The following is a 12,345-nucleotide window of genomic DNA, read 5'->3' as shown; positions in this document are numbered from 1 at the left end:
CATGTTTTATAAATATTTTATCCTAGTCTGTGACTTGTCTTCTTTTTCTTGGCATTATCTTCAGAAGAGTAGAGTTTTTTCCTTTTTTTTTTTTTTAAAGATTTTATTTATTTAAGGGACGCCTGGGTAGCTCAGTGGGTTAAAGCCTCTGCCTTCGGCTCAGGTCAAGATCCCAGGGTCCTGGGATCGAGCCCCACATCGGGCTCTCTGCTCAGCAGGGAGCCTGCTTCTCCCTCTGTCTCTCTGCCTGCCTCTCTGCCTACTTGTGATCTCTGTCAAATAAATAAATAAATAAATAACCTTTAAAAAAAAAAAAAAAGATTTTATGTATTTGACAGAGACATAGCGAGAGAGGGAACACAAGAAGGGAGAGTGGGAGGGAGACAAGCAGGGAGCCCAACGTGTGGCTCAATCCCAGGATCCTGGGATCATGACCTGAGCCTAAGGCAGCCACCCAACGACTGAGCCACCCAGGTGCCCCAGAAGAGTAGAGATTTTTAATCTTCAACATTTTTGTATCTTTAACTTTTTAGCTATAAAATCATCTCAGGTCTATTGTAATAAGTTAAAGAATATTAAATCTATTTTTCCTTTCAGATCTGCCTTTTTAGTATTTAAACACTAATACTCTAGTGAAAGAGAAAATCTTAATGTTATGTGCAAAGGTAAAATTTCTGCTATAAGAAACATATTTTGAAAGTTTTCTCTGTATCTTAGAAGTAAAATTTCTCTTCATGTTTCAGGGGGTAATTAGAAAAAGAAAAAAAAAGAATTGCCTGTTAAAATACTCCAGTTAAACCTGTTTTGCTTTTCTTTTATTTTAGTGTCATCCAAGATAAATTCTGTGGAATTATAAATATCTCAGTGGAGGGTCTACATGATGTCATGACAGAAGATCCTGAAACAGGAACTTATAAAGAGTAGGTGGATCATTTAATTAATTGCCCTTGATCAGGGGTGGAGTGTGTGTTGGGGGGGTAATTAATTATGTCCTGCATGATTTTTGTTTATTACTACCATATAGACACAGTGTCTTTTTAAAATTTTGTCTTCTATAAAGAAAATTTTGTACTTTTTTGCCTCTAATTAGCTTGATCTTGAGACCACCTTTAATTTGTTAAAGTGAAATGACAAATTGGACTTCTTTAATAATAATTTTATCATTTGACATTAGGCTTTTATGTTAGCATAAATGCCTTTAAAAAAAAGATTTTATTTATTTGACAGAGACACAGCAAGAGAGGAAACATAAGCACGGGGAGCGGGACACAAGCGGGTTGGGGGGGCAGGGGGGTGGGAGGGCAAGGGGGCAGGAGAGGGAGAAGCAGGCCTCCCACTGAGCAGGGAGCCCAATGTGGGGCTCTATCCCAGGACCCTGGGATCATGACTTGAGCCAAAGGCAGACCCTTAATGACTGAGCCATGCAGGTGCCCCTGTAAAAGCCTTTTTAAAGATGTTTTGAATATGTTCTTTTTTTCAATTAACAAAGTTCCCCTGTCCATTGGGCAGGTTATGGGGGAAAGAGGATTGATAAACATCCTCTATTTGTATTAGCTTGATAGAAACATCCCTGGCACCTTTACATATTAGAGTCATGTGGTACCTGACCAGTCTTAAAAAAGAGAACGGTTAAAATGACATTGTTGGGGGCACCCAGGTGGCTCAGTTGGTTAAGCGTCTGTCTTTGGCTCAGATCATGATAGAATCTTATGACTATAAATATTGTATATTTATGCATAATATGTGACAAAGTTTACAACTGTGAAATGTTGAGGATACAATCAAATGTTCCTCGGCCTCTTTGGAGTATATAATTTAGGGGATGGATGTGTCTAATAGCACAGTGAAGACACTAGTAATGAGTAAAGGCACTTACGTATGTGTTGAACAAAGCACACGAAACAGTAGAATTCTAGCTTGTGCTCCAATAGAGAAGAAAAAGGCACTGTGTGTTAGAGTCTTCGGGAAGGGAAAGGACTTAGAATATAGGAAATGGACATAAATATAGCATGGTATAAGTGGAAGGGATGAGAGTCAGGAAGTTGTTAGAAATAAAGTTGAGAAATGAGTGTAGTTTCATTATTTTCAAGATTAGGTACAGAAGCTGAGAAAAGTTCAGTGACACAGCAGATAAGTAGAGGAGTCAAGACTAGAACCATAGTATTCTGACTCATGATGCCAAGCTCAGCAAGGAAGAAAGTTTTAGTTTGGAGGGGGAAAATGTTGGGCATAAGGAAAGCAGACTGACTAGGAGACCATTATTGGGATCCAGACTACAAAGGCCTAGACTTGAGGGCCATGGTGCTTGTGTAGCTAGGACATAGAACCATTGTTTCCCTCCCCAGAATTGTTTGGTCACTGCTTTTTACCCTGGGGTGGTATTTGGCATATGGAAACACAGTGGAGAAACTATTTTCCTGGCTTTTCTAGGTTTTCTAAGAGAAGTTAGACTGATCCGTGATAATCTTCCTGTTCTGTGATTTGTGGACTGCATAGAGTTCTCTCTCTCTCTCTTTTTTTAAACTACTTAGAGTTCTAAAAATTATAGCCCATCAGACTGTAGGGTATAAATAGACTTTCAGAAAAGGGCGCATGAGAAACATAAAATATTTACTTATGTAGCTAACTTATCCTCCAGCTTCCCCTTCCTGTTTATTGGAAGTTTATTCAAAGAAAGTTAGTATTTTTAGTTCTATCAAATTCCTATTATATTTTCAGTATAGAATAAATTAGAGCAAAGGAAGAAAACCCTGTTTTTTGTTTTTACCTCTATCAGTAGCATATTAGTCAGGGTTTTCCATATAGACAGAGCCAATAGGAGAGAGATCTATATTTATATTTATATTTACATAAATGTAAATAGATTTATTATAAAAAATTGACTCATGCAGTTATGGAGGCTGAGAAGTCCCAAGATCTCCAATTGGCAAACTAGAGTATAGTTTCAGTTCAAGTCCAAAGGCCTAAAAGCAGGAGAGCCAGTGGTGTAAGTTCTAGTCTGAATCACAAAGCCAGAGAAGACTGACGTTCAAACTAAAAGACAGGCAGAGAGTGTGAATTCTCTTTTAACTAGACCTTTTATTCTCTTCAGGCTTCCACTGATTAAGACTCACCCACATTGGGGAGGGCAATCTGTTGTACTCACATGTTAATCTCATATAGAAACACTCAGAATAATATTAACCAATAATCCTGGCACCCTGCGGTTCAGTCAAGTTGATATATTCAATCACAATAATGAAACCTGGTTGACAGATCATCTCTTTCTTCAGACTTGTTTCTGCCAGATGTTGTGCTGTGTGAGGAAGCAGCTGAGGCTCTGTCCTGAAGGAGTCCACTGCCTAGAAGGGGAAATGGGGACCAGTGGAGCAATAGCAGCTATAGAAGAAGAAGGGTTTTGGGGAAACTGTGAACACCTTCTGAGAATATGTGGTGGATTAGAGCCAACTAGTAAAGTAACCTGAAAAGGGTTTTGGACTAGCTTGTATAGTCAGTGGAGGTTCATTTCACAGTTTCAAAGTAGAAGTAAGAAGAAAAGAATTATATGTCAGAAGAGTCACTTGAGTCTATTGTAGAGGACAACAGGGAGGGGTGGAAAGGCTCACACTGAGTGGACTTAGACCATTGAAACAAAATGCACATTTCCCTTCCCCAGTCCAGACCCATTATATCAAGAATCTTTGGGCTAGAGCAGTAGGATCTGCATTGTAAATGGGAACCCTGGATGATTTGCGTGTCCTTTAAAAATTGAGGATGTGCTGTCTGGGAGATGGAGAAGCCCTTCAGGTAGCTGTCATACTGCTGTTGATATGAATTTGAGATAGATTGTGGAGGAAGGATTGGCAGGCAGGAAATGATGATGGGTGGGTGTGGCTAGAGAGTTGACAAGTATTTATAGTTTAGCAGACATGACATACATAAATTTTGTAAGATAATAGTGCTATACCTAACAACCTGTGTCTGTTTTTATGCTTTAATATGTCTTCATAACTGTATTCTCATAGGCATTTAAAAACTAAATGTAACATTTTACGTGGGGAGATTGGAGGTGGGTTTTTATTTGCTCTTAAGATGCTCTTAACTTTTCTACATAGTAGAAAAGTTTATCTTCCAAGATAAATGGGTAGTTAGTTAACAGTTGACTGTTACTGGATTTGATACTGGTATTTCTTAAGAATGAATCCATATAGAAGAGAGAAGAGTTCTATTTTCAGAGTTTAAGAATCTGGATTTTTTTTTCTTTTTTTTAATTGAAGTGTAATTGACGTGTAACATTGTGTTAGTTTTAGGTGTACAACATAATGATTCAGTATTTGTGTTTATTGTGAAATGATTACTGCAGCTAAGTCTAGTTAACATCCATCACCATACATAGTTAATAAATATTTTTCTTGTAATGAGGATTTTTAAGGTTAATTCTCTAAGCACCTTTCATATATGCAATACAGTGTTATTAACTATGGTTACTTTGCTATATATTGTATCTCCATGACTTACCTACTTTATACCATCGTTTGACCCCATTTACGTACCCATTTTGTCCACCCCCCACCGCTCTTCTAACTCTGGCAGCCACTAGTCTGCTCTCTGAGTTTTGTGTTTAGTTTGAAGTAGAGTTCCACATGTATATTTTTGCTTTTGTTGCCTTTGCTTTTGAGTCAGATCCAAAAAAATCATCACCTGAAGACTGATGTCAGGAGCTTACCACCTAAGTTTTCTTCTAGGAGTTTGATGGTTTCAGGTCTTACATTCAAATCTTAATCCATTTGGGGTTAATTTTTGTGTAAGGTATTAGTGGTCCAGTTTTTTTCTTTTGCATTGATTATTTATATGCTTGTATTTTAGTTAGTGCAGTTCATTAAACCAGGAAAATACATTAATGAAGCTTGAGATTTGCCTTCTGCTTGTCTTCAGTTAGAGTGGTTTTTCTTTTTTTCCTGAAATAATACTTTTTTCTTAGGCACATTGGGAAATGAAATTGACAATCCCTTGCCAAAGTTTGGGAAGTACAAAGAAAGGACTCAGCCAGCATTTTCATGTATAAGTGGCTAGAATTCCTTAAATGTGCTCTGTTGAAAGCAGTCATGGTTAGGGGCGCCTGGGTGGCTTAGTAGTTAAGTCCCTTGGGCTCAGGTCATGATCCCAGGGTCCTGGGATCGAGCCCCTTGTCCAGCTCTCTGCTCAGCGGGAAGCCTGCTTCTCTCTCTCCCATTTCCCCTGCTTGTGTTCCCTTTCTCTCTGTCTTTCTCTCTGTCAAATAAATAAATAAAATCTTAAAAAAAAAAAAAAGCAGTCATAGTTAGCAGAATAAGATTGCCATGATGCCTGTTGAGCCACTGTCACTATGGGTTGGAATCAGCTTTTACTGAAGTGAATGGGAACATGGATGCATATAGAGGCATGGAAAAGGAAGATAATAGAGAAATTCAGGGTCCTTTTAAGGAGAATGGTTACATAATCAACCAAAGTGCCCACTGTAGATCAGTTGAATATTGCTCTCAGTTCTAGTTTTATTGTGACATTCCAAAGTGAGTTTGTTTAGATTAAATGAAAGGTTCTATTGGATGTTCCTTCTAAGTTAGAAGTAATTTTTTAAGTTTGATTTAATTTTTTTTCAGTGTTCCAAAATTCATTGTTTATGCACCACACCCAGTGCTCCATGCAATACGTGCCCTCCTTAATACCTACCACCAGACTCACCCAACCCTCCACCCCTCTCCCCTCCAAAATCCTCCATTTGTTTCTCAGAATCCACAGTCTCTCACGGTTTGTCTCCCCCTCCGATTTCCCCCAACTCCCTTCTCCTCTCCATCTCTCAGTGTCCTCCATGTTATTCCTTATGCTCCACAAGTAAGCAAAACCATATGATAATTGACTTATTTCATTCAGCATAATCTCTTCCCATTCCCATCCACGTTGATACAAAAGTTGGGTGTTCATCCTTTCTGATGGAGGCATAATATTCCATTGTATATATGGACCATATCTTCCTTATCCATTTGTCTGTTGAAGGACATCTTGGTTCTTTCTTCAGACTTGTTTATGCCAGCTTGGCTACTGTGCTGCTATGAACATTGGGGTAGAGATGACCTTTCTTTAGAAATACTTTAATGTTGCATGTTAACAGTGTTGGTTGTTTCTTTGGTTAGACTTTCTTGTTAGGAAAGATGCTGATTTAGCTGGCTGAAGTGCCTGGATCTGTTTAGTGAGTAAGTATAGGATGTGAGAGGTATGTGGCTGCCCAGGTTCACATATTATTTGTCCCTATTTTAGACTTTTTTAAAATTATTATTATCATTATTACATTCATTGCCTATATATTTTAGCTTATTAGAAATCTGTTAATTCCCACCATGCCTTTTATGTAAAACATGATTCCCTATCTTTAATATTTGTCAAAAAAAAATAAGATTTGACTTTTAATTGGAAATTTAGCTGCAGGAGAGAATTTCATCTTTAGGTTTTTCAAATTCATTTTTTTTCCTCTCAATCTACACCTTCTAGAGACCCAAGTGAATGCAGTTTGCAGAATTGCAAAGGAAAAATGTTCTGCTCTCTCAATAATTTTTGATCTCTGGAAAAAAATTATATGTGTTAATGTGTATTTATATTAAGAATATACTCCATTATTTATCTGATAAATCATTTAGGGAAAGGAGAACAGAGAGTTTTTACTCTTCAAGTAAATTAACAGATTTAGGAATGTGGTGAAGGAATTTCATGCAACGTGAAGCATACTTTCCTGGAGATCAGATTCATTGCAGTTAGAATTCAAATCTGCAGCAGGCGTAAAATGGCTAGTATGAAGGAACTCCTTCTTACTTTTCAGTTCAAAATATAAAGTGGGAGTTAGGTTGTTTTCTAGACATTTCACTTTACTAAATAGCATTTGGGCTGGAATAATAATATAATTTCTCACTTTGTGCCAGAGTCCCTTGGCCAGCTAGTTGTGCTGTATCATATTATTGTATCATGGTAGATGAAAACATGCAGCTTCAAGAGGTTAAGACCATGTGGCAGGTTAGGAATTAAGCTCTTACTGTTTCTGATCGCAGTTCAAGGTTCTTAGTATTTGAATGCACCGGTATGCACTGACTGGGTCACAAGTAGTTGTTCTAAAAGTTGATTTTTTTTAAATGGTGGGGAATAGGGGGAAGGGATGCTCCTATCCTCTGCAAGAGTTGATCCTGAAACCCAAGTTTCTGGTGTCAGCACTTGTCTTTAACCTTGAATTAAAAGTTATTTACACAGCTGAATCAGGAGTTAAGTTTCTTCGGTACTTGCTACAAAACATAAGAGAAACCAAGCTTTCTTTGCCACAGTTTATTGGTTAGGAACCTTTGACTCTGATAAATTACTGAATTCTGCTGTTCCAAATTAGGAAGCAGTGAGGTTTATTCCATCAACTGGATTCACTAGGCAATATTTATTTCTTGTCTCCCTGAAAGAGAGAAACTATTGACTGAGTAGGAAACTATATTTCTATTATCTCTGTTAATGGTGAAAAGCAGTGGTGCAGATAATCAAAATAAAATGATTTATAACTATCCTGTGGGTACAAGTGCTCTAGGGACAAGTTCCTCATTTGGGGCACAGAGCAGAGTATTGCATAATTAATGTTGTTTTAATGATGTTATTACTTAAGTTATTGCTATTGTTATGAAGCATGTATAATAATCTACAGACATGTGAAGATTGGTGGTAACAGAAGTGTTAATTTTAATTAAATATCTAAGTATCATTTTTTAGAAAAATGTAAAGGGTAGTACACCTTGCTTTGTCAAGTGATGTATGGCTTAAAAATCACATATCCATAAATTCTTTACAACTGCTACCTTAAATTCTCAGGTGACCTAAAACATTTTGATATGGCCTTTCTTCTAAAAAGTGAGGTATATTTTTGTAAGTAAGTCTTAAAATGATCAACTTATCTAACCATTCCTCAAATTGTAGTACATAGAAGCATTAATGTTCCAGTGATTTTCAGGGTTTGTTTCAGCATGTTAGAGACATTTTTTATTTACTTAAAACATTTTTTTTTTATGTAGCTGTATGTTAATGTCTCATCTTGAAGAACCAAAGGTTACAGAAGATGAAGAACCACCCACAGAACAGGATAAGAGAAAAAAGATGGTAAGTTAAAAAGTAGCTTTTAAAATTTGGGAGAACCATTTATTATTATATTCTTTAGGTCTGAAAATGTCTGTTGGTCAATTCATCCATGTATCTATCCCCTGTTGTAGAATTAATGTAAACTGAGCTTTGAAATTTGGAGTGTACTCCTGAAACAGATAAATTATGTTCCTAGTAATCCTAGTACAGGAAGTAGAGTTAAACTCTTAATCTGAAATAGCTTTCTTTGTCTTATCAGAGTGAAGGGTTTACTCTTTCACTTTCAGAAAACATATGACTCTCAAAACTCAATTAAGTTGTAATGCTTACTTTTCGGTATTGAGGAGATTTACTGAAATTGCTTCATTCCCTGTTCATGAATTTTCACAATGAATTTTTTCTGAGACAATCACAGGCCTTTATAAAAATTCTTTAAATTAACTGCTAAATAGGAACAAAACAATTAGAAACCTCTAAAATATCCTGCCTTTAAAATTGTTTGTAATCTTGAACTTTTAAATGTTTACTTTGACACATGAATGTAAAATAGCTACATAAGTCAACTTTTTCCTGTTTCCTCATGGAATCTGTTCTGGTCCCCTGGCCTCACCGTTACTGATTGCATTGTGCCTTCTTTTCATCATTTGCCCTTGAGAACAACAGTAATATCCCTCAAAAACAGAGTAAAGAAATCCGTATATATAATGGCCATGGAATACTGCTGAACGCCTAGTAATTCCCGGTGATCGTTATTTCGGTCTGCTCACGACATTCCCTCCTTGAATTATGCCTCACTAAATCACAGGGGGCTTCAGTTGTCCTCAGGGTGGAGCTGATACTGCGTGGCCCTGACAGCCTCCTTTTATTTTATTTTTTTGAATTTTTTAAATTAAAAAAAATTTTTAACTTTTTTTTTCTATGTTCAGTTAGCCAGCATATAGTACATCATTAGTTTTTGATGTAGTGTTCAGTGATTCATTAGTTGTGTATTACAGCCTTCTTTTAAACCCTTTTAGAGTTTAATCCATTTTACTTGGCATTTTGGCTGGAGTGATGATAGCCTTTCAGTATAGCCTAACAGTTTGTCTTCTCCTTCCTTGTCTCCACTTTTTAAAGCACTGAATATATAATTGGTGTTACGGAAACTATAACATCTTCCTTCATAAGATTCTAAACTTGTAAATGAGTAATAGGTATTCTGCTTTTATTCATTCCTCAGCTTTTATGCACACTTTATTCATGTCATTCTGCTTGATTGACCCTTAGCAAATTCATCTACTCAAATCTATTTTTCATCCTATAGAGAATCCTCAGTAACAGCATATAGTACTAATTCTAATCCTAACTAGGTTTTGAGGGTAAGTGAAATACTACATAAAAGAACAGTGTATGAGCATAGTTTCAGAAATGACACTTCAGGTTTCTTGTTTCAGTTTTGTGATTTTAAGTATTATTCGAGAGCTGGTTGTTTTATCATTATTGTTCTAATCATAGGTGATATTATTTTACAGAACAACCATTATTTTTTCCAGGGGTTGATTTTATTTGAAATTAGTCATCACAGTAGCTTTTTGATATAGATTTATATCATCTCTACTAAGATTTCCAGTGCCTTAGACTTAGAGCATTAGTCTAATGCTGATGATACCTCAGCATTTATGGTTAATGCTGGGATTATTTATCTTAGCCTTGAATAGGTCTGATTATGAATACCATGATAATTTTCTATAACTTTTCAGTAGTGATATTAGTTTCCTTGTATCTTCAGGGTTACCAGTATAAGTAATGTATTTTTTCAGTAATTTTATCAGCATTCTTATACTGTGTTGTCTTTAACATGAGAAATTTTTTGAGAACTATCTAGGTGTGTCCTGGTTGTAATTTCAAAGGGAAAAATGTTTGCTGGTAGATGATTTTTAACTATTATTTAAAACAAAAACCAATCTAGTGTCATAGAGTTTTTCATTTTAAAGTGAAACTGTTTACTTACAAGGAAGAAAAAGTGTGACTGCTTGGTTTCACAATTACATAATTAAAAGTTAGATTTACTTACTGCCATTGTTGTCTTCAAGTGGTCCCTAAAATGTGGTGTCTGCATTTCAGTAGCTGCTTTGCAGAGGATAGCAGCAGTGATTGTAATTCTGAACAGTGGATGATTAACATTACGTCGAATGTGCCAGGTGATGTTGCATGGATTTCTGAGCATTCTCATAGTTTGTTTTAAATAAGGGTGAAATTTCCATTCAGGAAAGCTCTTTGGCTGCCCAGACTTCTGATCTTGCCCTTTTTCATCCAGCTCCTGTCAATACTACCTGTTTGGGGGGAACTAATGGAAAGTCTAGTGCATTCATTTTATTTCATCTCATTCCTAAGGTCTCTCTCTATCCACTGTGCTCCAGGACTAGAATGATAATTTTGTGACATCTTCCATAAATAATTAAGCTAATACATTAACATTTTAAGTTGCTTATAATTTCTGTCTTGTGACATGTGAAGTTGTACTTTTCCAGATTTAAGTTTTTGAGCATATTACACTTTCTGACAACTTGATGGTACTGACTAAGAAAGCATTATTAATGAAACACTTGATACAGTAAGGAAGGCTGTGTTAATGAGGTATTTCTGATCATACTTCATGTTAAATATTTCTCAGTTTAAGCCCCAGAAATATTTTGGTGATCTGCTCCTGGACATAACAATCTAATTTCATATATACTTACTAGATGCTTTAGTTGGTAATGTCAATATAGATAAGCTTGAACATTATTAAAACTAACTAACTTTGGGGCACCTGGGTGACTCAGTTGGTTAATCGTCCAGCTCTTGGTTTTTGGCTCAGGTCATGATTTGGGGGTTATGGGATCAAGCCCCGTGCTTGGCTCCGTGTGCAACATGGAGTCTGCTTGAGATTCTTTCTCCCTCTCCCTTTGTTCCCCCTTTCCCACTTGTGAGCACGTGCTCTCTCTCTAAAATAAATTAATAAATCTTTAAAAACAAAACAAAACTACACTAACTTCTCATTTTCCTGTGCTGGTAGAGCATTAGCAAAAATAATGGTCTATCCAAACATCATCACTGTACATGACTTTGAAGTAGTAATATTAGTATCTTATCTGCATAACATTATCTTTTCTTTAAAGTGTCATCTGACTTACTCCTGTAACAATTTTATGATCAGATATTGATGAGGAAACCAAGTGACAGAGAAGTTGCCTCTTACTCAAGAGTTACAGATTCTGGGAAAGCAAAAATTAGAACTGAGCTTTCTTGACTCCTAGCCTGATGCATTCTTTATGGTTTTGATTTCTAAAATTTCTGTAGCTTCTAAAATGTTCTGAGAAACTCCACATACCATTTCGCTGAAACTGTATGATGTATGGGAACTACTTGGTTGAGGGGAAAATGCCAGCTTAAAACACAGCTCAGCTACCACAAGTCACTGGAATTGGAATTAGTTCTTTAGATTAAATATAGTTTGTCATGTCCTCATGATAAGCATGGCTAGGAAACAGGTGGTTTATTAATTTATACATTTGCTTTACTTCTACAGTTAAATGTAGTTTGCAGTTATATATATGTGTGTGTGTGTATATATGTATTATATATCACTATATATAATATATATATAATATATATATACTATAAAGAAGAGCTAGAGAAATTATCTTGAAGAATACCCATTGAGAGAGATCAATTTCAGGGAGAATGTTAATGATAATTCACAAAGATGCTAATTATTTTGTGAGTAACATTGAGTATTTACTGCATTTAAATATTATTTTAAGTTTTTTGTGTAATTATTGAATGCTCACTATGTGATAACGCTATTCTTGAAATTGAGGATATGGCAGTGAATGGAGCTTAGAGCCCAAAGAAATGATTTATGTATAATAACAATGTCAAGTTTATGAAGATTAAGTGATAAACATTGGAGTAGTTTTCTAAATTCATAGCATGTTCATGAAATGTGGCAGTTCTATATATAGTGTTGCTAGAAGTATATTTTTACTGTGTTTTAGTAAATCAGTAGCCCTTACTTCATTGACAATAACTGTTTTCTCTGTCTCTCTCTCTCTCTTTTTTCTTAGTTTTATAGATCTTTGCAAGCCTCTTACTTGATTAGTTTTTTTCAAGAGAAATATCATTTTGGGAACTGTTTTAACAGTTTTCAGGATAATTTGTACTTGCAATGAATTTGATTTATTTTTCATCTTTTATGTACACATGTGGGAA

The 12,345-nt window shown here is 35.8% G+C and overlaps 1 protein-coding gene across 1 annotated transcript in view; it reads left to right on the top strand.

Annotated features, from left to right (window-relative positions):
- Positions 1-12,345, top strand: part of IPO11 (importin 11) — a 208,004-nt gene that overhangs the window by 166,477 nt on the left and 29,182 nt on the right. The window contains exons 28-29 of the mRNA XM_080805105.1: positions 825-920; positions 8,049-8,133. Of these exons, the coding sequence (XP_080661231.1) occupies positions 825-920; positions 8,049-8,133 (181 nt within the window). The remainder of the gene's footprint in view (positions 1-824; positions 921-8,048; positions 8,134-12,345) is intronic.

The sequence above is a fragment of the Martes martes genome (genome assembly GCF_963455335.1).
Source record: "Martes martes genome assembly, chromosome: 5".
NCBI classification, from domain to species: domain Eukaryota; kingdom Metazoa; phylum Chordata; class Mammalia; order Carnivora; family Mustelidae; genus Martes; species Martes martes.
The sequence above is the reverse complement of the archived record's forward strand: the minus strand, read 5'-3'. Positions and strand labels throughout refer to the sequence as shown.